The sequence below is a fragment of the Astyanax mexicanus genome, chromosome 11 (assembly GCF_023375975.1).
Source record: "Astyanax mexicanus isolate ESR-SI-001 chromosome 11, AstMex3_surface, whole genome shotgun sequence".
NCBI classification, from domain to species: Eukaryota; Metazoa; Chordata; class Actinopteri; order Characiformes; family Acestrorhamphidae; genus Astyanax; species Astyanax mexicanus.
Window position 1 is genome coordinate 40,228,138 of NC_064418.1, and position 27,890 is coordinate 40,256,027.

General features: G+C 38.6%; 1 protein-coding gene across 1 annotated transcript; it reads right to left on the reverse strand.

Annotated features, from left to right (window-relative positions):
• Nucleotides 1-290: 290 nt before the first annotated feature.
• On the reverse strand, nucleotides 291-27,515 carry marchf4 (membrane associated ring-CH-type finger 4). The gene is made up of 4 exons (XM_007230432.3): nucleotides 25,784-27,515; nucleotides 9,711-9,866; nucleotides 8,279-8,471; nucleotides 291-2,125 (listed from the first exon to the last, which is right to left on the reverse strand). The coding sequence occupies exons 1-4, from the start codon at nucleotides 26,147-26,149 to the stop codon at nucleotides 1,686-1,688; spliced, it is 1,155 nt and encodes a 384-aa protein (XP_007230494.2). The 5' UTR covers nucleotides 26,150-27,515; the 3' UTR covers nucleotides 291-1,685.
• Nucleotides 27,516-27,890: the final 375 nt, after the last annotated feature.

Here is a 27,890-nt window from a genome sequence, read left to right on the forward strand (position 1 = left end):
GGGAAGCTGTTATTGTACCTCTCCTGTCCATTGATATCAGCACTTCATGGATTGAATTATTCAGCGGTCAAAGACAGAGGCACCCTGAATCTCTGGCCTTTTGAAAGAGCCGCTCGCTCATCCACATCCAACACAGTCTGATAGAGTCAAGCTGCTCAAGTCAAGCAGCAGGAAGAACCCATGAGAGCCTATAAAGGCTTTAAAAATAGGATTTTATACTCTCCATGTTTACCGTTTGTTTACCATTTTATGTGGATGTCCAGTTTAAAAATTCAAGAACTTCACAATGATTTTCATCGCGTATATGAATTTATTTGCTTTTTTTCACTTGGTATGAAATGGCAACAACACAAAAATCATCTCAGAAACACCATAGTAAACAGTGGAAAATGGAAAATGGAAACATCTGACGTACAGTAGTAAGCACTTAATGGCAACTCATATGACTGAGACAGCAATGTCTTAAAAAAAAGAAAAACACTACAAATGTTAGACAAGAGTCCTCTTCAGACCATTAATTTTATTTTGACTTATGTGATAAAAAAAACAGCAGGAGAGCATATAGTTGTTTCTGACTGAGAAGGTTTGTGCTGTAGAACTGTAGGATACCAACTGTCAGTATAGGAGATGTGTGATTGTGGACCTGCTCTCTCAGAAGCTCCTGAGATGCTCAGCAACTGGACTTTTCCTGAAGAGCTAAACAGGTTAAACATTAAGGTAATTGTGTGGAAGGCTGATTGAGAGACACATCTGGAAAGATTAGAAAGATACACTTATCGTCAAAGAAATACTGCACACAAAGTTGCACCCACCAGCTGGAATGAAACTTGGTGGGTAGTCATGGAGATGTGTCGTTTCACAGAGTGGGTCATCTTCAGTGATGAGTTATGCTTTTGTTTAGATGGAGACAACCAACAAATCCATGTCTGACAGTCCAACGTTATGTTAATGAATTCCTGCAACCATTGGCCCTACCTTTTTTAGAATGCACACTATGGTGCACTATTCAATAACAAGTGAATACTAATACACATACTGCTGCCATCGCAAGAGCTTGCCTTGACCACCTGTACCTTCAGAATTACCCCTAATTGAAAATGTGTGGGATGCTTCTGGACGTTCTTTCAACAATCCTACATCTTTACTACAAAAATCTCCAGGAACTGAGTGATCAGGACGCCATTAGGAACCTCTCTAACTCCATACCGAGACTGCATGTTGCATTACACTTGTTACACATTACTTCTGTAGATGTAAATGAATAAACATGACCAAGAGTTGTCCATACCAGCCTAAATCTGCAATAAATATTTTTTTCATACAGCATTGGAATCTGGTTTCTGTCTGGGTGCTATTATTTTTCAACCCAGTATTTCTTTGACGATGAGTGTAGATAGGAAACTCTTTTGTCTGCTGCAAATAGAGTATTGTATTTTATATTATATTATATTGTATCCCATTACCATTGTACCATTGTAGCTGCACCACTTCCTTATGTTCTACCCTTTTTATCCACACAATTCAGAGCAGAACCACTTCATCCCATTAAAGCAAGCACTCCAAACAGAGACTGCATTGTGCTTTTGTTCCTTGTAGACAAGGCCTGCGGTTGTGTATGATAAATATTTATCACCGGTTTGTGCTTTTCTTATTTTTATTTGACAGTACAGTTATAAGGCCTTTGCTCACACTGTGGTTACTCTCATGACCAGTTCTCTGGGCTGGTGGCTGCTGCTGCTGCTGCTGGTATTGCTGGGCTGGCTACGCAGCTCGTGGGGCCGAAGGTGGCTGAGAAGATAGAGGAAGTTGTAAGGACAGTGATGGTCAGACACGACTGCTCCATTGCCGTGACTGTGTGCAGAGTCCTGTGCTGCCGCTGATGCCGCTGCTGCGTTCGGTGTATCCGGGGACACCGCCGCGGCAGCAGCCAGTAGAGAGGAGGTGGCCGGCGATACGGCCGCTCCGGGCTGCTCCTGCATTAGAGAGAGAGTCCACTCACTTTCACTGGCCTTCAGCTCCTCACTGTCCCTCTTCTTGTCATAGTTCAATACTTTCCACTTCTGATTCACAGCCTGCCAGCGATGAAAAATGCGGAACACAGAAGGGCCCTCGTGGACTATCAAGGCTGAGGGGACACAAAAGAAAAGAGGGTTATACACTGTAATTTACCAATCAACAGTCTGGAATGTAGGGGAGACCAGTGACAGTTGTAAGACTTTTTGTGATTTATTTTTATTTTTATAAATAAATAAATAAATAAAAACATTTATACTGGAATAGCCAATTTGCTGTATTCTAAACTACTGTGCATCAACTACCTAAAAGCTAGTTTGACATATGTTAGTCTATATGTTAGTCTATATTCAACATAACAACAAACAGTGATTCTAATAATACTTGTGTCGATTCTTAGACAGTTGATCTCAGTACAATATCCAAAAAAATACATCTGATGAAAAACAATTTTGGTGAAAACTGTCTATGTGGCTCCATTTTTGCACAGTGACTCTAGCTATCTAGGGGTTACAACCATCCCATATTACAACTGTCCTTGGTCTCCCCTACCTTTCTCCACAATGAAAAACTAGTTGTTTGTTAGAATAAATAAAGTTTAAATATGAATCGGAAAATAAGGTTATGCAAAAAACTAAAACACGACATGCTTAGCTGTACTATTAAAAAGTTGAGGCAGATCAATGTAACAAAGATTTATTAAGGAAATTGTATTAATTTGGTATTTAATTACTTTTTGTTGTTACAAAAAAATTATTATATTGATTAAAACATAAAAATGTCACCCAAGTCAGGCATAACCCAACATCACCCACTATCTCACAAACTCTATCTCTTTGTTAGTATTTCACTGAAATAAGTACACTTACATTCATCTCTCCTTTTATACTCCAATTTATAATCTGATCAGAAACTGAATTGGTTGTCCGCTACACATCATCATAAAGCAGAAGAGGAGTGTGTTCAGTGGTAGGCTGCTGTTACTCACAGAACTGCTCAACACACAGATTGAGGAGATCCTTTATCCCCAGAGCCATCAGGCTTTTTAACTCCTCTCATTTGGTATGGGATGTTGCTACAGACTGAGTTAAATCCAGTCACACTACGTGGACATTCACTCATCCAAACGATAGATTGGATGGATATGCATATGTACATATACATATAGGAAGCTTTGTATTTGCACACCAAGTCACTTTATTGTATATTTAATTGCACGTTTGCTCTGTAGATAGTGTATTGGCTGATTGCACCATCTGCACATACTGCACTGTTCTACCAAAGTTTTAATACCCTGTGTGTCATATCTACCTATTAAGCCTATTATTGACATTTTCTTCTTTCTTCTCCTCCGCCTCCCTGCTGTTCAGACGCTTCTCTGCATAACTCCTCGCTTAGCTCGTTATCTTCCACATTAAACTCATTATACAGATAAGGCAAGATCACTACAAAATCTTCTTTTGCTACATTTTACATTAATTTAACATAAAGGTACAGACACAGGAAACTCCTGGTGGCTACCAATGAGGAAATCCACAAAATTCCTCTTCAGAATTCAGAGCACATGTGCACTCAGAACTGCTACATAAAATGACAGTTTTAAAAACAAGCTTTTGGATCTTGTTGCTGGAGTTAAGGAGCTGCTCAAGGACTATCAGAGTCTGCTTTTTCCACTGTGCCCCTGTGATTTAAAAAACATGCCAAAAATAGAAAATGTGCTCCATTAGCTGCCCTTCTTTTGGGAAAAAGTGCCCACAAGGGTACCCCTTCTTCCAATAATTACATTGGGGTGCCCTCTAGATCAAGGAATTTCGATGATGTGGCGTAATATGTGTCTATCTAGCAGTGCTTGTCTGTCTTTCCAGTAGAAAAAGTGTGTTTTTTATGTTTTCACCCCTGCCCTTCAATCAGCCTGTATCTGCCTCTGCCAGTAAGGGTCCTTGGGAAAGACTTCTTAGATTACCTTCACACCTGCCCCCGTAACACGATTACACTGCAAGTCACTCTGGATAAGAGCGTCTTCCAAATGCAGCGAATGTGCTGTAAATAATTCAGCTTATTAGCTTATAATTAAGCTTGTTAGCAGTTGCGGTCAGGACCTGTTTACTAAAGATTGTTCAACACGCTCCATTTTATACACAAAAGATTTTTCCATGACTGAATATGAGTAAAAATCCCAAGACCAGAGGAATAAAACTCCTCTAAACTCACACTCTCATTCCAACCAGCTGGCAGACTGATGTGAATGCATGGCAGCAAAAACAATACCCCTCAAATAAAAGGCACGATTCAGTGCTGGTTCAGTAGTGTGCAGCTTAACGAGATTGAGTACACACTGTGCACAGCACAGACACCTAGACCAGATTGTGAGATGTAGATTTCTGAGACCAAGGCAATGCACGAAAAAACAAACAGGAGGGGGGAAATGCAGTAGCTTGGGGAAAAAACAGGTTCACCGCTGGGTTGAATCACAGTGAGAGATCTAAAATGAAAGATCTGCGATATCTCATCTCAGGTATCCCAGAATAAGACGCACAGTTGTTAGAGAATGAGAAGTTAAAGCCGTGCTTAAAACCTGTCATCTATAGAATCAGGCAAAGAGGTAAAAAGTGCAGCTGTCAAAAATAATATACTTGAGGAAATGTCAAATAGTAAATACATACACAAAATTGTAATGTTTACATGTACTTTTTTGATGGTGTATAATGTTGTGGTATTGTAAATGGGCAGAATTAATTATTTTATAGTTGTTGTGGGCAGGTTTATTCTATTTCAGTATTCTATTTTCAGTATTTTCAACAGCGTGGTTAGCAGAAGCTCGGTTAGCAGCACTACTAGCCACGTTTAGCAGCGGTTAGCGCTACACTGTGAAACCCTGAGTGTTCCGGTAAGCCAAAGTGCAATCAGCTAGTGGTTCATCCCCCGTATCTTGTTTTAGCATAGTTAACACGCAGACTATAGTCTGGTATACTCACCTCTGAGTGGCGAATAATCTAGCACTGCGGCTAATGCTATTACTGCTCGAGTCTCGAGCTAAAGAGACTGAACTGAAACTCCTGTATAACGCTGTACTTCAGCGGAGTGGCTTTACTGCCCCTTACAACCTGACAGGGGTGGAAAAAGTACCTTTACTTTGCTAAAATTCTACTCAAGTACAAGTAAAAGTACCCATCTAAAAATCTACTCGAGTAAAAGTAAAATGTACTCAATTTAAAATGTACTTTGAGTAAAAGTTACATAGTAACTTTTAATTATTTGATGTAAAAAAAGTAAAAACAAATCATAAATTAAATTGTTTTTAATGAACTGTTATTCCACATAATAATTAGGACATTTCAGGCAGTATTTGTTCAGACCACCCCATAAAACAAGTGGCAAAGGTTTCTATAATCCATTTTTTCTTTACTATTAAAAAGTAATTATAATATAGGTGACTATTAACTGTAATTTTATAGTTTTGCAGTTTATTATTATTTTTTAACTTGCCATTGCTATGCTTTAACTGCTATTTACAGGTTTTTTTTTACATTTAAGCACAATGTTTAATGATAAAAGTACTTACACCACATGCTTTCGCAGGTTTGATGTGGAAGTTTTGAAAGCTGAACAGCTCTGTCCGGCGGGGCACATTTTGCATTGCATGAGGACGTTATTGCCTCGTTATTCCACGCGCAAGCATCCGTGCCAATTTTTTTTATTATTATTTATTTATTTATTTTTAATTAATACTTTCCACCTCTGCAACCTGACTGGTATAATTTATACATAAGGCGCACCAAATTATAAAGCATACTTTAAATTTTTTGGAAAATTTTAAGTGTGCCTTATAGTGCGAAAAATGAGGTACCTTAAAAATTATAAGTATTTTCCTCAATTTTCTAAGTAAAGATTTTCTACTATGGTATTTCTGCTGCTGTTTAAAAACACAGTCCATACTGTCTATATTAATATATATCAAACCGCTTATTTTTTAGTTCATGATTTCTGTGATATTACAGTTTACTGATTCATTAGTTTAGCCTGATTTGTTTACAAGGATAATATGGAGTTTTTAAAACCTTATACATATAGATCTTATATCTCTTACAGACTAAACCAATGCAACCATCACTCATTGTGCCTCAAGGCAAAAAACAAAACAAATTTTATACATAGGAGTTAGGCCCTTTCAGTTTAGTGAAAAAGTATAATCTAAGAATATTTTAATCTAATTATAATCTACACCTGCTGATCCAATTTCCTCTACACTCTCCGGTACAGCAGTGAAGATTATTTCCGTGCTTTTCTCTGAGAGCTGTCCGAGTTGACACATTCACCCGTGCCAGCTTGGCCTTTTTCTGCAGAGCGCCTGCAGGCTGCCACGTTCATCCCAGCAGAGTGGCATTAACCATCCAAAGCCAGTCACATCACTGCAGATAGTTCAGCACTCCTCTGCTCATCCCTCCACTCATACTGTCATCCCCCTCTCCTCTCACCTCCCTTCCTTCTAACCGGAGAATTAGCCTGCTGCTAATGATCAGCGCAGTGTCGTGTTCAGGGGCTTCCTGACAAATTAAACCTATGCTGTTCTCTCTCTCTTTCTCTTTTTTTCTCAGTTTCTCTTTTTTTCTCCCTCTTTCTCTGTATGTCCTGGAGTTTGTGGATTTATGCATATTTAGTATTCCGTTAAATTTCTGTTTGGCTTGAGCAGAATATATGAAGAGCCTGGAGACCTGAGGGCCCATATCTAATTTACACCGATAGCCCAGAATCATTCGAGTGAGTCTGTTCAATCATGACGCTGAGGTTATACCAATTAGGTTCTGCCGGAGTCTTTGTTATGCTTATGTTTTAATGATCATTTCCTTTGGGTTTGGGTTTGCTTTCCCATGACAGAAAACACAATTAAACAAAAAGGCATATAAAATAATCTAAATGTTATTGTACTTAATGAATTAATTAGTAGTTTCACAAGGGTAAAGTTCTATAAGGGTATTTTAGATAAAGGGAAATGTGTAATATCTACACAGTTACTCAGATCCTTAAGCTTTCTTGTTATTTCTGCTTCCAAAACTTCAATTTAAATCTAAAAATAAGTAAAATAATAATATTTCTTAATATAATATAATAATTTGGCATGCCAGTTAGCCAATCTCCTTTTCTAAAAAAAAAAAACCTTCTATCAATAGCAATGCCAGGCACTGACACTTTTCGAGCTGCAATTGATGCTATCAACCCACCGCATGGGAGCTTTCTCGAACTCTGACTGTGGCTCTGGCAAACAGCATTTTTTTTGGAATTTAAATAAGTGATCCTTAGTGATCTAGACTGACACACGGTGGCAAAAATACGATGAGTATTACTCTGTAAACCGATCAGTGAATGTATACATTTGAAACGTTTTTATTGCTTGCACTTGGTCAACAAACCTTACTGAAGCTTAGTGATGACCTGTTCCAGAGAAAAATAGCCAGCTCACCCCTTTCCATGGCTGCAGCACATTGTTTGTGTGCTGTTGTGTTCTATACCTGGTAACCCCGGGTGTGGAAAAATTGGACTGGGGGATTGCAGGTGAGCAGGATCGGAAACTACAAGCCACACAAATTACTATGATGTAAATATGACAGTGCGTAAGCTTAACATGTTTCCTTAATATCTGATAATAAATCCTGATGAAGTTACTACTAGAAAATATAGTTGTTAATGGTCCTTTAAAGAACAGTAATGTTACGATATCCTGTGCATATTACCCCCCCCTCTCAGGGTAATTAGACTGCCTACTTTCTCTCTGCCCCACATTTCATACCCAAACTGTGCTGAGAACAGCTGAACTTAAACCCCAATCTCATTTAGTCAGTTCATTTCACAGCCAGCACACACACACACCAGAGAACTTATTAAAGAGACAAATTAAGCCAAAAAAAAAAAAAAACACCCTCTTCCAGATCTCTTGATCATGCTGACAAGATGTTGAGGAAAGCCTGAGATTTCTGTTTTTTATGTGAGAGCTTGTATAGTTCTGTTGGTGGTCTAACCCTGCCTCTACTGACATCACATCCAATCATCCAATTGATTGGATGTGATGTCAGTAGAGGCAGGGTTAAGCCTTTCATATAAAAAAAAGATATTTTAGGCTTTTCTGAACAGTCCATGGGCAAGACTCCTAACCCAACACTGACTCACTTCTGTAATAGGAATGACCTTGTAAGTCGCTCTGGAAAAGAACATCAGCTAAATGCCATGAATGTTAATGTATTTGCCCAAATGTATAGACCATAGAACTCACCTATGCAGACCACGTCCATGAAGCCGTACATGCCGTAGCAGATCTGGAAGAGCAGGTCCTGCCGCTGCCACTTGGCCGAGGGGCTGAGCGAAGACCAAACCAGCCAGGATATGCTGGCGATGAGAAAGAGTGAGCCCAAGATGGCTGCCGCAATCTGGACCTTCTCTATTACTGTTAGAGAGATGGCCTGCCACTTAAAAAAACAGAGAGAAAGAAAGTGTTGCATTGCCATGCTTTTTTAGTGGAGAATCACCATTATACCTAAATTTAATCTAATTAATCTAAACCTAGACATTATACCTATACTTAAACTCATGGATCTAAAAATGTTCCTGCTGAAATAATCAGATCTAGTGAGTTATAAGCAGTATGTCTTTCAAACATAAAGCCACCACAGTTATAGCACTGCCAACCGGTTCCAGTATAATGTGTAGCTCCACTTTATGTATTCGCATATCCCCATATGTTTAACTTTTTTTTCAATGCACTGCTATATGATAAGAATGCTGCACTTAGGAAACAAGTGAACAGGCTAGAAAGGACCCAAACAGCTAATATTAGTGTAGTTTAAACATGCTGAACTGAACATGCTGACTCTCAGAATATACAGTACTCAGTCCCTGGCAACACTCAAATCTTCTTTTAATTGTTTTAACTGGTTCATGCTGACCCTTTCACAGTTGGTTGCGGGTTCTTAGGAGTCGAGCTCTGGTACAGTAATTTGATGGAAATTTAAATAATTTGTGTTTAATAGCTAAAATGAACTTTTACTGTTGAAACATTACAATTACCGGACAAACTGTGTTTCTAGGAAAAATATGCTTTGCTTCTGAGCTCTCAGGCTGTGAAGTCAGTCTGAGACACACTTGGTCTACCAAATAATTATGCAAATTTGGCAAATTGGCAAATTTGACAAAATGGTAAATATTTTGGCTTCATTTATATAAAACAGAAGATAAATAAACTAAATGGTGCATATTTATATACAGTCATTAGATGTATTGAGGTCCATTTGTTTCAACAAAAGTCCAAAAGTATCTAGATACCTTTTTAAAATGTATGTATTCAGCTACTTTAGTGGAACTCTTTAAGAAGCCACCATTCCCACCATTCCCGTTCCAGCCATAAAGGTATAGAGGCCCCCAGTATTAAACCGTGGAGCTCAATTCAGTAGCTTCAAAATGAACTGCAGTGCTTTTGTGATCCTAGACAGATAACCTAAAATAAACAGACGAGCTTCATAATGCTGTCAAGGCTGAATGCAATCAAATTGACACAGCAGTACTCCAGCATCTATCATACAGCCTACCCAGAAGACTCAAGGCTGTGAGCTTCACATATTTACTTCTGTATCAGCAGTTTTCCACAGACATTTGGACAAATAGTGCACACTAATCTTCAACTGTTATAGCAGGTGAAAACAGCAGCTCACCTGCAGTGGGTTCTTGGTGCTGATGGCAATGACCTGGTACTTATAGTAGCAGAGCTCGCACGTCCAGGAGCCTCTCTCACTGATCCACTTAATGAGACAGGGCTGGTGGGTACTGCGGACTGAACCACTACAACGACATGGACTAAGCAGTTCTCCCTGAAAGACACACACACACACACAAAAAAAAAGTATAAGTATTGTATTTAGACATTCATTTATCCTATATTTTAGTTTAAGCAATTTATCTTTGTGTTTTCGAGAAAACAGTCAAGACTTGGCAGTGTTTTTCAATCCTGGTGCTGGCACTCCATGTCCAACACATTTTAGAGAATGCTTTAACACACCCACTACAACTACAACAAAAGCTAATAATTTGCAGGGCAGTGGGGCACCCTATTTAAGAGAAATATATTATTTTATTATATTCATTTCCAGTTGTTTTTCCTTATGTTTGAGGAACAGTTGGGCCTGAGAGTACATTTCCCATTTAGGGGAAATGTACTTTTCCATTCTAGTACCCTTTTATCTGACAGTGTACCTGAAATACCATAACTGCCACTTTGGTATACCATAGCAACCACCCAGCAACACTAGAGTAACCACATACTGTAGCAACCATTTATAAGCAGACTAACAATTGCTTGTGAGTGATAACCACTTAAGCAGTGCCAAAGCAATGTGTTTTATTCTGGAAATACTCTTTTCTGGTACTAATCAATAATGTTTCATGTCATAATACAAACTAGCAAAATCAGATACAGCTCTGGAAAAAAAATAAGAGACCACTTTAAAATGATGAGTTTCTTTGAATTTTACTGAATTGAAAACCAAGAGGAAGAGGAAGATGGATGATCACAAGCCGCCAAACCAAGCTGAACTGCTTAAATTTTCACACCAGGAGTGGTATAAAGTTATCCAAAAGCAGTGTGTAAGACTGGTGGAGGAGAACATGCCAAGATGCATTAAACACTGTGATTAATAACCAGGGTTATTACACCAAATATTGATTTCTGAACTTTTAAAACTTCCAAAAATATGAACTTGTTTTCTTTGCGTTATTTCAGCCATTTCTCATTTTCTGCAAATAAATGCCTATATAAATAATTGACACTATTTTTATTTGGAATTTACCCAAACATATACCTATAAATGGGTTCCAGAGCTGTTTGTGTGAAAAACCATTTAATTGTTTCTTTAACACACGTTTTTAAGGAAGAAGAATGATTCTTCTGTGACTGATTCTCCTGAAGTATATCCATAGTTTTTTTCGTATCCTGTGAGCATTTTACACCCTTTTGCACGGCTGTATGTGTCTATTTTAAAACTAGCACAAGCACAACATATCAATACTGTGTATCTTTTGGAAATATGCTGTTACATGTAACAGGGCAGTGCAGGCATATGGAGCAGCTCTGCTGTGTGTATAGTTTGTAAACGACAGTGTTATAGAAACAGGGATCAGGCTGAAATCTCCAGGCTCCTCTGGCAGAGCGCTCTGAGTGGAGAGCAGTCTCAGGAACAGGTGCTGCACAGTTGGAGTGGTCATCTCAGTCCAAACGCTCCACCTTCACACTGAGCAACATGAACACTCAAATACACAGTGTGCTCTCCCTCTGCTCTGCTCTCAGGGAGAGAGGCACGGAGTGGGTAGAGCTGTGGCTCCATTTCTTACCAGAAATTTTAGAGCCACAGATAGAAACTGGTTGTTGGTGTTCGAATCGTTTGAAAGAAAAATGGATGGATGCATCGTTTTAACACAGACTAATAAGAAATAGGGTCATAAGATACTTCGGATGCTGGTCAGCACTCCAGTTTCATCTATTACATTTCACCCTATTGCACCATAGAGCGTTTTAAATATTGATGTAGAGGCCTGTTTAACTGTCACACTCCAGTGGATAGTCCAGGTGGACTATTGTGGACTACGGTTTATTGCTCCCTGGTGTCTTATTTGTGCCTCTCAATTTGTTCCCGACTTGCTGAGCCCACAAGTGTAGATAAAACTCAACCAACTAGCTTTGTGTGGTAATTATGCTACGTTCTATTTACCTCAGAAGTGGAATGACGGATCTGGGAATTATGTTTTCTGGGAACCTGTTTTTAATGGCAAATCCAACCAAAATATGTCTTATTTTTAACATGTTTAATTATCCCAGGTTAGTAGTACCAGTTAATTCTTGAATTAATTAATTAACACATTATTTAATATGTTGCACATCTAAACAAAATAAAAACATATCAAATGTAAGAAAGTGGACAGTTTTGTTGGTATGTCTGATTTGTTGGGACAGAATGAATAGAAGTGATAATAAACAGTATAGTGCTACTGCTGTTGCAACTGGTGATGTGTGGTTCAGCCATGTTGGATCCTGAACTTGTTGGGTTGGTAAGGCACCCCCAAATTTCCACCATCTGAGTTCAAATGTTAATGTTGACTATTGAATATTTTTTTAAACCCTGAATAGGGACAATTGAAACTTCAACCAATAAAATTTCATTACAATTTTTTATCCCATTTTCTTTCCAATTTACACGCCCAATTACCCAACCCACTCAATAACACCCGCACTATCACTAATGGTGCCCCAACACCAGGAGGGTAAAGACTAGCACATGCTTTCTCCGATATATGTGACGTTAGCCACCACCTCTTTTCAAACTGCTGCTAATGCAGCATTGCTGAGTAGCATCACAGCACGCTCGGAGGAAAGCGCAGCAACTCGGTTCCGTTACATCAGCTCACAGATGCCTCATGCTGTGGACATCAGCCCTTTGGAGTGATGTGGGGAGAGAGTGCCATCTACCCACCCAGAGAGAGCAAGGCCAATTGTGCTCTCTCAGGGCTCTGGTAGCTGATGGCAAGCTGCAGGATATGAACCGGCAATCTTCTAATCATAGTAGCAGCACCTTAGACTGCTGGAACCCTCAGAGCCCTCTCTGAAAACCCTTTTATTTCAGAAACAAAAGGGTAAAGAAATTAAAGTGAAAATGACATATCTGAATACCCTAAAAATATAGCCACCATCTTGAAAGTTGGCATATTTTGGCATAATTTAACAAATACAATCATGTTTTTTCCACATTTACTACAATTACTTTCATGTGATTAAGCTTTTTATTATGTTCAATTTACCATTAATTCCCTTTTCTTAAAGCTCACCTTCCGCGAAAATCCGATTTTTCTTGTTTTTTGTGGAATACAGTAGGTCTCTCCGAGTTGAATGTGTACATCTGCACATTAAACTGTTTTGCAGCCCCCATTGTCTGCAGGAGCTAAGCAAAGAAATCCCCCCTCCCCCCCTCCGAAAAACGGGTGAATTTTGAATTATCTTTCTGCCTACGTAGGCAGAAACTCACAGACCAGCCCACCTTGGCTCGAGAAACTCCCAGAGGCGGAGCTGAAGCGACGCAACATCACCGCTCATCAGTTAGGAGGTGGGAGGCAGTGAGCGGCAGAGCGGTGGAGGGGCGTCGCAGTGCTCCTAGCCAATCAGAGGAGAGATATTTGCATGCTGTTTGCATGTATGAATATTCATGAGCAAAGCTGGAATCCGGTCATTTTGGACACACCCCTAAAACAGTCCATTAAAAAAGAGCTATACAGAGACACCTGAGCACTTTTTTTTTACAAAAACGGCTCACATGTCATTCATTCATACTAGAGACCACAACTAGACATTTTAAAATGAAAGAAAAAACAACGGAAGGTGACCTTTAAGGTCACATTGTGTCCCATGTAATCTTTTTCATCTTTTTTAATGCAATCACATTTTATTCACTTTGATCATGTTTTTTTTTCATATCACATGTTATAATTTTTACATGTGATATCTTTTCCATTGCATGAAATGTCTTCCCCTGTGATATTTTAAGTTTTATTCATTGTGACCATGATTTTTCAGGGTCACGCTTTTGACCTGTGTTTTTATGGCCACATTTTGCTCTGTGTGATTGTGTTTTTTAACATAATGACTTTTTTTCATGGCCACATTTTGTTTTAAGAGATTTTTTAAACTAGTCAATAATATTTTTCACTTGTTTGCACATTTTCTACACGATCACATGCAATTATTAATTGTTTTTTTAGATCATCACTTATCACGGAAAATCCTAATAACGTGAAATGTTTTTTTATTATATTTTCATATTTTCTTAATTTAGATTTAGGTAAGATAATCATAAACACTATATACCTAAACAGGTCCTTTTTTAAGACCTACACCTTCAGGTGGTGTATTGGGGTGTGGTCACAGCACACTTTTGGTATTGAACTGTTTTCTATGTGAAGAAAACTTTTAACATTTTATAAATATCCACATGATGTACAGATCCTACACACATCTAAGTTAAGGATCATTACAGGAATGTTGGGTGGATACTGGAGTTGCAGTAAACTGGGAGCAAGTGCGAGTACAGGAACAGGCCCTTCTGCAGATGGACGCTGTTGGAGAAACTTGGCAGGAGTGCGTGAGGAGAGCTGAAGTGACCAATGGGAATGAGGCAGCCCAGGGGGAGAAAGGGAACTCAGCCAGACACCCAGGCTAATCCACCTCCATGTGCTCGGGGCAGAGAATGAGCAGCAGCAATCAGACTCTCATTACAACAGCGACAATCTGCTCTGCATACTCTCGCTCAGTCTCACCATGAAATGTCCCTGACAAGTTAGTTAATGGCCTACAGCAAGTAAGAGAGCTTTCGGTGCAGGTCTGCTCGGAGCCGTTTCTGAGACGAGACGAGGTGTGTGCTAACTCATAATGCAAACAGTAGAATCTCCAGCGTCTCATTCAAAGTGCAGGTCCCTTCACCGCCGCTGCTGCAGTGCTTTAATTTATGATTTAGCATGAGTCAAACTCATTACCCAGCAGAGTCGCAAGCAAAGGCTCAGAACTTCAGCTGAACTTGAAGGAAAGTGTATCTTATAGACGCTGTTTACTGTAAATGTGTTCCAGTGCAGCGTGATCACAATCTGCAGGCCTCATTTGAATTTTCAGATGCTTGTGGGTGTTAGATTGAAGTCAGATATGAGCTCCATGCCTATGTAAATGCAGATGAAGAAGACACAGCACCTAGCCAACTGACCAACTCAGTAACATACAGTAGATTCAAAAGAAGCAAATAATTCAGAGAGGTACTCTGTCTTTTAATCCTCAGTCATTCCTCAAACTGGCTCTAGAAGTCCTCCTAATCTGCACATTTTAATGCTGTTTTCACAACTGAAAGTCTAGACCAGAGTGGTCAATGTTTAAAAGAACTTCATATGTTTTGTCATCATCACCTGCGTGGGCTGAATGTTGCCAATTCGCTGAGATTCCTCTCCAGGTGTTGTGCCAAATTCTCCATCCCTGCCAGAATTCCACTCCTCTTCATGTGCAAAAGCGTCAAGCAGCAGAATGAGCACAAATACTACTCAGATTCCTTTATTTCTGGTTATAAACAGGGGCGGATGAACGTACAGACTACTCTAGGCTGCAGCTTTGGGGCCCATGCAATGATTAGGGCCCACTGATTGGCCTCGTTATTTTTTTTATTAATTCATTTTAACTCAATCATCCCCCCCAGCCTCACCTAGCTTTGTGCTTCAGTCAGACACCTTATTAACTAAGGGTAAAGATGAGTTTGTCTGTGTGAGCGCGCTCGTGGCCGCTCGAGCTGTTTTGCTGTAATAATGCTAATCCAGCAAGCTACCTATCAACCTACATCGCTGTGCTGAACACTCTCAGATGCTCTCTCTGTCTCTCTTTCTCTTACTCTCTCGTGCGCACACATACACACAGCTGATGGCATGTTTCCCTGTTGCATTTCCACTAGCATTTTTTCTCTATTAAACCTCTTAGTTAAACTCAGCACATTAAAATGTTCTATTTTAAAAAAATCAAGTAGCCATAATGCAAATGGTGCAAACATTAAAGATTGTGACACCTAGTCCTTTAACAAATTATAAACAAATATTTATATAATATAAGTGATTGAAGTCATTAATATAAATAGTATTATTGTGTGTGTGTGTGTGTGTGCAGAAGTGTTTAGAATGGGAGCCCATTCAAAATGTAGCCCACCTTAATTAACCAATGGTTATAAATAAAGGTTAATGAACAGTTACAGTTCTAGGAATTGCCAGCATAATCTGTTGTACCATAACTGCTGCGTGAGACGTATGCATGCGTCAACACCGGTTCCCTGCTCTAAGTGATAATAGCCTGCCTTAACTGTGTGTCAGACCAAATTTTGGTCCTTTGCTCCAGGTGAAACCGTTCACACCTGCTGCTTTAGACTAAACTACATAACACAATATATGTACATTCACTTTGCAATACTTAAGTACAGGGCAGGACCTTCATGACTTCAGCACCATGATTTGAAACACTTTTTTGGCTCCTTCTCCTTTTAAGCTCTAAGTAATCATCCTCCAATAGTATATTCAGCCTGAGTTCCTCTGAAGCACAAATGTAGACTAATAATCTCTGTTTTGATCAATTTAACGTTTTTTTTTTTTTTTTTTTTTTTTACATTTTAACGTTTGATTACTAAGTAGAGTATGGGTAAAAGTATATATGTCAAAGCTGTCTTAAACAACACACTGTACATCCTGTTTACTGTTATTAACTCTTTTTTAGATATGAATCTAATATGAATCTTACAGTTGTTCATTACACTTGACTATTAAAGCTCCAGATCACACTGGAACAGATGCAGCTAAACATAAATACAGTAAAAAGGAACAGGAATTTCTAATTTTCAAGAAAAGCCTTTAGTTAAAAATTTGTTCAGAGCTAGTTTAAAGACCAAACTGTGATGGTTCCAGATTTCCCCTGGACGCCCCCCACCCAGCACCCCTGAGGTGTTGTTTGTTTAAGTCCATCACCAGCTCACCTAATTTAACCTCATTAAGCACTGATTAACAAAGCAGATGCTGATACGATGTAACTATAAATAATACTAGACTCTCATGAGGAGAGCTTTGCGGATGTTTTTAAGGGCACAGTGATGTAAAATCACTACTATCTGTATGTTTTTATTAATTTTATTTTAATTTATTGTAATACTGCTGTTTAACTGAGCTAATAAACTTTTACTTTTACTAGTCTTTCCCCACATTTCACCTATATAGTTCCAAGAATCGGCCAACAAATCTCCCACTTAGAGCTCAAACGGCCACAGTACAGCAAGAAAAATCAATCCTGATGTAATTACAGTACCATGTGTCAAATTAAATGTTATCTCTAGGGTCAGACAAGAAATCTTGGGCCCCGGGGCTACAGTCTGGCCAGCCCTGTCCTGCATATTTCAGATCTCTGTAAAATATTGGTCTGTTTGGTCTGTAAATCAATGTCACTCCTCGGCCATGCTCCTGCCACTTCAAAGGAAAAATATGAATTGCATCTGTCAAACGCGACAAAAGAAAGATATCTCAGGAAAGGGCAGCTTTTGACTCTTAATGGTACACAGATGTGCGTTACAACAAAAGGCCTACAAGAGAAGAGCCCTGAGCTGTGCTGAAATAAATAGATTTTTCCATGGCTGCTTTGTGAGGAGGGCAGAGGGCAGAGTGATGGGAATTTAATGTGGCAGTAGAGTGGAATGCAGCCTCGTGTTATTGTGAAGGCTGAAGTGGATACAAGCTCTCTCTGGCTTTGTGAATGTACAGTAATAACCAGAGCACACCTTATATAAACCACAGCATACAAAATACACTGTGTGGAATATATGTTCTGGAAAATTGGGTTTCTGCTCATCACATGCATTAAAAGCTGTCTGCTTTATTATTTCTCAAAACATGGTTACCTGTTTAAAATCTGTGTTAGGTGAGCCCTGTATCGCCTTTCTGTATCATATTTAAAATAGTGCTTTTGCACCCAAATGGGTTTTAGACATGCATATAACCCTTCTGATATAGCTCTAAAGCTATGTAAATATTTAAAGAAAATTTTGTTTACCCCACAATACTGCACATTGTGTTTAATTAGCGAGGAAAGCCTGTAATGACTGTAAGTTTGATTTATTTAGAATATTTTACATTTTTATATTCAAATTCCAATGCCTGAGTGTGTGTAAATGCATTATTATGCTTTTTAAAAAAAAATCTAGCTAAAGACTAGCTATTATGGTAGACTTAATCTTCCACTCAGTTTGGCAGAGAATCTTTTTTTTTTTTAGTAAATCATGCTATCACCTTAACAACATACATTTGTCAGTGCAAAGAAAAAAAATATATATTTTAATATAAATGTAATTGATGGCAGATTAAGTCCAGTGTTTTTTAGCAACATTAGCCTAACATCTCTCATTCTAAACTAAAGAAGCAAACCTCAGTTTCCCAGCATGCAGTAATTCTGTGATAACTGTGATAATGACAAATTATAGTAATTTGATTTGCTACCAAACAATACAGAACAGAGATGTGAGGTGTACATCTCAGAAGACAGTGTTACCAGGAGTGAAGCATGACTGTGCAATTACACATATGCATGTAGAAGACACATGCAAAACTTCTCAGACCTTAGCAAATATGACACTGTAGATCGAGGAATGTTAAATGTCTACACAACTTCAAAAATTAGGCCTCACTCAAACTCTTATGTTTCATTTACATCACCTTGTCATGAGCACACATGAGCCAGTGTGAGCCAACCTTTCTCACAATAAAAAACACCTCACAACCTATATTCACGTGGGTATTTCCATGAAGAAAACACTTCATGATTCATTTAAATACAGCTATTCCATGATTATAGAATATCAGGGTAATTAAATCATTTGAATCATTTTTAATCATCCTTTTGTGCAGAAAATTAGATATCAAACACATTGCACTGTATGAAATATTTCTAAATAAGTCTACTCCTCTACACTAAATAGCGCTGTACTGACTGTCTCTTCTGGGTGGTGAATCAGTGAATCACGCCTGTATAAAGCAAAAGGGACAAGACTGTGTGAGAGAAATGTGCAAACACCCAAGTGTTCCACTGGGAATATCCTCTATGTGAATGCTCTGTTTCAGTTCATTATTTTTTAACACATTCAATTCCATTCTATCACTTTGAACAAGAAAAGACAACAGCTGGTATGATAATGATTTCTCATAAGCTGTCTCATAATCCTGTTAGAGAAAAAGTATTGTAGTGGACAAGATTATTTATTTTCTAATTTTACAACATTTTCTCTATGATTTGGAGGCCAATTATACAATCTGGGTCCATATGAACTCCTCCATCACTAGAAATGCCTCCAACCTTATGAGGGTTAAGAACAGCACATGCCTTCTCTGACACATATAAAGTCAGAGACCTCATCTTTCATTGCCAACTGTCACCAATATGCAACATCACTGGGTAGCCCATAGACTGTATATAGCTGGACAGAGCATCGTCTCTCAAAAGTGAAGCCACCACAGGTCGGGCGCCCCCTGCTGTTCGGTTTCAGAAAGCTGTGTAACCCCACCCACCCCCATAGGTTTCAATGGCAAAACAGGCAACTTTCAATCACGTTTTTTTCTAATATACTGTAATTCTACCTTCTTTATTTAAATGCAACAGCTAGTGTAACCTCTGCTTATATTGTTAAATTTTTATATCCCCACAGAACTCTTTTTTAAAACGTTATTCAGCTCTGTTCAAAAAAGGTGTGGTTATTGTAAAAGGGCTGGTTATGGGTGGGACCAATAACAGACAGTCAGCTCTCAGGGGCGGAGTTATTTAAATGAGTAGGCTGCTATCCACAGTCTTTCTCCCTCCTCTGGACTCTACTGTGCAGACTTGGGTTTCGGGATCGCCAACATGGCGGAAGATTTTGGCTTCATTTTCATTGAATGAATGGGAACAGAGACACGGCGTCCATCTTTTTTTACAGTCTCTGGGGTAGCCAGATCCCCACCTCTCTCAGACTCCAGCTGCTGATGCTAAGCAATATGATTTGGGATTCGAGCGCCAAGCTGTTTTGTTTTTGCAATGCCAAACGTAAGCCCTATCTGGACGAGATTAGTTTCTCAGGGGGACTTCTACTCAGTGATAAAACTCTTGCGTCTGGACTGCAATTGAAAAAAAAACAGAAGGACCAGTGAGTTTTTAGGCTTTTGACATCACGTTCAGTAGCTCCTCCATTTCCACTCGCTGTTGTGTTTATGTGAATCTCTGTGAAAACGCACGCCCAAAGTGTAATTACAGTGCACGGCAGTGAACAAATAGCTATTTTTAATTAAACACGAGAAGACGAAACTCAGAGATGTGAGTCCAGACAGGACTAAAATTACTGTAGAACCACCGACTACAGAGTTCAGCAAAAAACAGTAGGTAATTCAGCCTGTAATTTTCTCAGAGGACGTCTGAGAAAAAACACTCACATGGTCAATCTGGACAGGAATTAAATCACAGAGGGCCCCCCTATAAAAGAGAAAATTACCCCAGGACCCCCTGAGAAACTAATCCCATCTGGATACGGCTACAGCTAACTATCAGGGAAGATTCATACAAGTGGAAGCTACCAGTGCAAAGGAGACATCACTCATGCACATCACTCATATCTCGACCAATCAAAATCTTCTACCTGTTTTAATAAGACCTCCACTTATACAGCTTTGCTGCTTTTAGATGCTCTTTCATTTCCCCTCTTTCCTTCAAACTACCTCCAGTTTGGTCTCACCAGCTGCCCTGGGGGGACGTTCTGGGAACCAAAAATTGTTAGCTTGGTAGTCATTTCTAGTTGACTTTAATATCTGTGGGATTCTCTTATGTGAGCTAGACTTGCTCCCATTTGTATTCACAGCTCTAACAGCAGCAATTTGGTGAGGCTCCTAAATAACACATCCCAGGTGCTTCAGGTTGCAATTCCGTAATAGGAGGAGACAGAGGAAAATGACTGGTTTGAAGTGTGCATCATGCGGGTGCCCTACTTGATTGCTTAATGAAACAGTGATGCAAGGGTTAGACAGACGCGGCTGCAGTTTGATTTATAGAGGTGTGCATAAATCAGCTGTTGAGAATCTGAAGGGGAGATGCTACACCTGACCCGTTTCAGTGGGTTCTGATAGAAGGGTGAAATAGATGGTCATTATCAGAATATTGGGTGCCACTTTAAAATAAGACTACCTTTATAAAGGGTTTATAAATGGTTTACAATTAGTTTATTAATGGTTGTTAATTAGGTTGTAATGCCTTAAAAATCATTAATAATCAGTTACAACACATATGTAGAAAGGGCAACAATATAGATGACTGTGGGTTCACTGTTTGGCAAACAACAGGTCACTGTTGCCCTTTCTATGTATGTGTTATTACTGATTATTAATGAATTTTAAGGCATTTACAACCTAATTAGAATCCATTAATAAACTAATTGTAAACCATTTATAAACCCTTTATAAAGGTAGTCTTATTTTAAAGTGGTACCGAATATTATGTATGTATACTGAGAATACTGTGAGTATTCATCATATTTTTAAGATCTTAAATTGATTTTTTAATTATTTGTTTTACTTTTAAATAATAGGGTGGAAAATTTTACCTAAATTTGGAATTTTAATGAACACATGGTTTACCTAGAGTTGTAAATATGTTTAAATATTCATGATAATCTTGTTCTGTTTCAAAGATACATTCTAATTGATATTTTATCACGACAGGGTGAACATCTTAAGCTTTACCTGAGCTAAATATGGAGACAATATTATAAATAATGTAAATAAATTAAAATTATTTGTATTAACCAAAAATAGCCAATAGGGATGTAAGTGTCACACATCCTTTACAAGATTTTGTTACAGAACTCTGTCCTTCACTTTAACTCATGAAGCCCATGAAGTGACACATTCTGAACATCCTGAGAGCACAAAAGAACAGTGTTTGAATGTGTGATTATGTGTCTTTGTTCAAAGGATGTAGGAGTGCTGGGTTAGTGCTGGAGATAAAACTCACTCCTTATAAAAGTGTTTCATTTTTCTTCTACACGTCTGTTTCAACCGTGGGGATCGAGCATTTGAGGTTGTAGCTCCTAAATTATGGAATACACTAGCAAACTCTTTAAGAGTTGCCGATTCAGTGGAATCTTTTAAAAAGCGTTTAAAGACTTATCTTTTTAAGCAGGCTTTTGGATAATGTATCAGGTTCACTGTCTTGTATTTTATGGTCTTTTATCTTATCTATATGTTTTGTTATGTTTGTCTATTTTAGATTGTGTAACATGAATTATTTTGTAAAGCACTTTGTGACTTCTGTCTGTGAAAGGTGCTATATAAATAAATTTCACTTACTTACTTACTTACAACCATTTTATCAATTTAAATGCTTTAATGAAATGTTCTAACACCATTTCTAGAACAAAATGTTAAAATACAAGTGTCATTCATGTTACATCAGGATTTTTAAAAATAGCTACAATGGTGTGAATTCTCTTCAACCGAAACGTGAATTAACTTCTCAATTAGTTCAATCATTGATTTTGTATCAATGTTCAGAACTTGATTGTGATGTCATTGATGACAAGGTCAACAGGTAATTCTTGGTCACATTTACATAGTTTGATATTTTTATGAAAAGTATAAATTATTTAAAAATTTTAAGAAAATATCATTAAAACAGTGATAGAATATTATTAGACATGGCAACGCCCCCATACACACACATCTGTATTTAGTGTATATACTGAATAAAAACATTCCTCTCTCTACATGTGTAAAAATGTGTTTATTCTGAGTAAATCTTGAAAGAAAATTGTTTAACAATATTTGTATGAAAGCTGATTAATACTGCAGACATAAAAGGTACTTTATATTGATTATATTGATGATTTATATAAGAATGCAGGATTCTGTTCGTTTCGGAAAGTCACTGCCACATTTGTCATTGTATAAAAAATGCTGTCTTATGTAACATCAGGAGTATAGTAACCCTCAGCTCTGAGTGGGGTCAGGTTCCTCTCACTCTGTTCAGGTGAAACCTCCGCTCAGGTAACAGGAACCGACACACAAAAGCTGCTGTTCTGTTCAAAGTCACAAACCTCTAAGCGCAGTCAAGCCTTGAGCCTTTCTGAAAGTGTCTGTGTTTTAAATGGAGGTGAAGAACCTCTCCTTCAGATGATTTTAAAGCTTTAATGTAATGTATTCACGCTGACTGCTGAATGACTCATGGGAGAGACATGTGTGTGTGTGTGGCCCAAAATAAAGGTGTCAAACTGAGTTCTTTGGAGGAATGCCATAAAACAGTGGCTTCAGCCCTCCACCTGGAGCTCCACCTTCCTGCAGGTTTTTTTTTTCATCACATCCCAAATTTAACACACCTCATTCAGCTAATCACGCCTGTCTAAAGGCTGTAATTGGATTGAGCTAAAACCTGCAAATTGATAGATATTAAAAGCAGATTGGTGACCACTGCTGGTTTCATGAAGAACATTTTAGATGAAGGTTCTTGAAGGAGATACTGTGCTATTGTAAATGAGATGTATGAGTGTGAAGAATCTTTGAATCTTTTTTAACTTTAAAGATGCTCCTTACTCACTATGTGAATATTTTCCTTATAACACTGTTCATTCAAACCAGAAACTATTTATTAATTTAATTTATAAAGCACTTTTTTATACAGAGAATGCAGCACAAAGTGCACAAAATTATAATAAAATTAAATACATAAAAGACCTACAGATTTATTTTCTTAAATAACCAGATCATTTATATTAAAATGCTATTAAAATCTAAATTAATATGTTTTAAAAGCTGTTAATGGTGGGTGCCTGATAAATATATGTCAGTAGTGTTCCAGTGTATTGGTACATAGATGCAAAAAGTGTTCCATGTGGTCCTGTTTTTGTACTTTTGGAACATGCCAACATTTAATGGCCCTAAACCATGATTCTATACATATTATGTAAGACATTCAGACATGTATGTTGGTGCTAAATCACTAAAAAACTAATATATATATATATATATATATATATATATATATATATGATAGAAAAGGAAATGGACAGCCCAACATAAAGCTGTCTGAATCCATTCAGTATAGATAGCTGGAATTGTGTCATTTAGGATGTGTGGATTCCCATTAAAAATATATGAAAATAGTTAAGGGACAATTTAAGGACAAAACAATTTTCTGAATACAATCATGATTTTTAGTGCTTACCCTTTACAGTCTAAAGGGCATCCATAAATCCATTAATTATCTCAAATATATTTAACCAATTATTCAGCTAGTAAATAACTATTGTCTATGCCAAAGAACCAAAAAATGTCAAAATAAGATAATTTTACATGTATTTACATGTAAAAAAAACACTATATATCTTTCTTAGAATAAGTATGCAAATCTATATTAAATTCATTTTATTTCAATTAAAGTCAGTCAAGAGGATCAGGCAATGAGCTGTGAGTTTAACAGGCCCATTATTCTTCATTATTCCAGACTGGTCTTCACTAGACAGGTTTATGGAAGTGTGCCATGCCTCAAATAAACATCGCTGAGGATCTCAGAAAACCCACTGGACAAGGTAAATCTATTGTAAAGCAGATTATATACAAAGGGAAGAGTGGAACTGTGAATAATATGACAGGAAATCACAAATGACAAAATGTTAACGTCTTAAAGACATAAAGGCATATCATGTACTAAGCAATGTCAAGAGTCCACCTTCAGATAAACAATGAACAATTATAGTGTGCATAGAACAATAGGATTGATGAAGCTACTACTCCCTAAAAAGAACACCCTGTTGCTTTTCTAATGTTTAATCAATATCCCACAGTTAAATAAAAGCCTACTGGAGAACAGATAAATCCAAAATAGCACTTTTTGTTGTAGTGAAAACCGAACACTACACTCAAACATACTGTATAAGAACCTCATCCCAACTGTTAACCAATATGGTTTGCATTATTGACTGCTTTGCTTCCTCATTTCCAAGAAAAATTGCCATTATTGAAGGACCCTTGAAGTCAGGATTATACTAGCAACAACTACAGGTGTCTGTCCACGAACTGAAACTTAAACCCAAGTGGGTCATGCAACAAGACAATGACCATACCCACATAAGCAAAGCCTACAAAGACATTCTTAAAGTTTTGTTAGGAGAAATAAGCCACAATCCCTCCAACACATTGTGCAGGACTGATTACCAGCCTCTGAAAACATTTATTAAAGTTATTGCTCCTCAAGGAATTTACACTAGTTACTGAAAGCAATGTCTCACAAACAGGGTGCAGAAACTTTTGTACTATGATCTGAAGAACGAAAACTGTAAAAAAACTAATGTGTGTATCTACAAATATTCCAAATAAGTCCTTAACCCAATACAAAGGTTGTGAAAGGACCAACAAAAACAATTTATACAAGGAAGCCCACTAAGGATAGAGGAATGAGCCAAAATGCCTCCAACCTGTTACTGGAAACATCTAAATGAAGCTATGGCTTCCAATGATGAACTTCTAATAGGCCATTTTTATAAACAGTGTAGAAACATATGCTTAGCCCAAGATCCATTTGGGAACCTTTTTGATGTGTTTTAACCCTCTTTGGCATTGTGTTGCCCTCAGGCAAAATAACTCTTTTATGATCATTACACATTCATGTCACAGTCTCAGAATGTCACATTAAGAATAGGTGTAAAAGGGGGAGATGCAATACTTTCAGGAATCAAAACCATATGAGATTATTAATTGGATTATTAGTTATTAAATTGAAATAACTAAAACATGAACATGTGCATTACATTTTTCACAATAGTTTTATTTTAAAATGTATATATTTGTATAAATTGCTTGTTTTCTCCCAAATATGTCATGCATATATACAGATAACCTTAAATTAAAGTACCCTTTGGAATATTGTTGCCTTGAAGCAACAAACTAATTATGATTGATCCAATAACAGGGAACCCCCAGCTTCCAAAAAGTGATATAATTATTATAGTGATATAATAAATATAAAGTGCAATATTTTTTTTTCTCCAAAAAATAATAAAATTCATGCCATAGAGGGATAAGACCACAGTGATAGTGGATAAGGTATCTCGTACTGGACTTTTTTTTCATTACTATAGCCATATCAAAAATCAGAGCAACTGTCTCAGCTCTATAGGTGTGTCCCTACCTGCTCTGGTCCTTGGAAGCATATCCTGCACACAGGTACGCCCTCAGCGTAACTGATGAAGGAGAAGCGCTCGTCGTGTTTGTCCCTTTTGGAGAAGTCCTCAGCTGCTGTGGGCTTCTGTGTCTCTGGCCCCACAGGACACTCTGTGGAGGGGACACTCCAGTGCTGGAGCCGGAAGCTGGTGTTGTTGTTGTTGGCGGCGCAGGAGCACTGGTTGCCTTCGCTTTCACGGCGTGTGTCTGGTGGTCCGCTCATGGGGCTGAGCACAGGAGGCGTCTGTTGAGCCTGGGGGACCTGGGAGGCCTGTGGCCTGAGCAGGAGCAGCTTCAGGTCACTGAAGAGAACACAGCAGCGGCCCTTCAGCATGCCGGGTGGAAAATCAGCATCCACCACTTGAGTTAAAAACTACTGTAAGAAGCGGATGCTGATGCTGCCCAGTGATGCTGGTGACTGTCAGGTTTCTTTATGAAAGTTTGTACTATGGTAAATCTGGAAACTATAGAAGAAAAGTATAAGTGTATCTCCAAGTAGGTATCCTTTTTGGTAGTAGTCCTTTTGATCACTCTAACTTGGCTTCATCGCTGAAAGCTCATTGATCTTTTTCATCCACAGAAGACACATGTATGACTTTATCCAATATTCATCCCCAGTAGATATGGATTGTGTAAATGTAAGCAGGTGTCAGAAGCCATGGGATTCATTCAAAGGAAAAATAAAACAATGCTAAGAAGCCAGGAGCAACTTTCCAGGTCCCACGACAATGGCAAATGATGGCATATTAAGAAAGTAATGATCTAACATAAGTAAGACAAAAACTCTTGCCACATAAATTGTCATATTTTTAGTCTTTCTGTATCATCAGCATGTTGAGTAGCCTAAGGATCCTCCAGGTTCTCCAGGTTTAAAAAATCACAGCCAGCTCAGGTCCAGTCCACTAGTCCACTCCACTCTGTGCAGGCTAGTAAAGTGCCCGATGTCCTCCCCTAGTTTCCAGCACTTCTGCAGGCTTGTTCTCCTGTCGCTGCATCTTTATCATCTTTATCACAAGGCGAACGTGTAGGTTCAGCTTCTGCTTTATGTGCAGGGTACTTCACATCTCTCTTCACATCTTCCTGGGAGGTTGGCTGCCTGCACTTCCAGCACAGTTCATCTCAATCCCTGCCCATCGTCACCAGCAGCAGCTTTCAGAAGAGATACGGCTTAAAATCCAAGCATGGAGCTGCAGGGTCTGCTTTCCCGCTCAGGTTTTGTGTGGCAGGACTGGTGCTGGAGTCTCTCTCTCTCCCTCCCTTGCTCTCTATCTCTCTCTCTCTCTCTCGTATTTGTTCGTTCACTCTCTCTCTACCAATCTCCCTCTTCCCTCCCTCTCTCACTCTCTCTATCTATCTCTATCCTCTCACTCTTTCTCTCTATAACACACTCTCTACCAACCTCTCTCTCCCTCTCTCTCTATTCTCCCTCTCTCACTCTATCTGTATCCTCTCTCTCTCACACACACTCTCTATCAACCTCTCTCTCTCTCCCTCACTCGATCTTTCTCTCTGTGTCTCTCTTTCTCTATCTCTCTTTATTCTCTTTCTCTTTCTCTCCCTCTCTCTCTCTATCTCTCTCTTACACACATACTCTCTACCAACCTCTCTCCTCACTCTCCTCTCTATCCTCTCTCTCTCTTTCATTGTGTGCATGTCTCTCTTTCTCTACCCCCCTCTCTCTTTCTCTCTCTCTCACACACTATCTCTCTCTATCCCCCCCTATCTCTCTCTCTCTACCCCCCCCCCCCCCCCCCCTCTCTCTCTGGCTCTGCGGTTTCAGCACCGCTTGGCGGGACAGCTCCCCAGCAGCAGCGGCGTCACTCAGACCTGCGTGACGCTCCTCAGCTCCTCCCCGCCGCTGCGGGAGATCAACACCCCCCTGTATTATCATTAGTCTCCAGCCAACACTGTTTCCCTTTCAAACTCGTTACAGAGATCACTGAACTGCTGGTTTGGCGGTTATCCCCATTAAAGTTTGGCTGTATAAATTTTATGGGTCTAAAACTGTGTAATTGCAGCCTAGAACCATTTCTTGTCATTTATTACTTTAATTTGAGGCTATTTTCTGGTGGTTA

What these genes read in the sequence shown, in the direction of transcription:
- marchf4 (XM_007230432.3), bottom strand. Translation starts at nt 26,149, where the DNA reads ATGCTGAAGGGCCGCTGCTGTGTTCTCTTCAGTGACCTGAAGCTGCTC. An exon ending in GCACCAAGAACCCACTGCAG is followed by an intron (nt 8,472 to 9,710) that starts GTGAGCTGCTGT and finishes TGTTTTTTTAAG; the next exon opens with TGGCAGGCCATCTCTCTAAC. An exon ending in CATGGACGTGGTCTGCATAG is followed by an intron (nt 2,126 to 8,278) that starts GTGAGTTCTATG and finishes GTGTCCCCTCAG; the next exon opens with CCTTGATAGTCCACGAGGGC.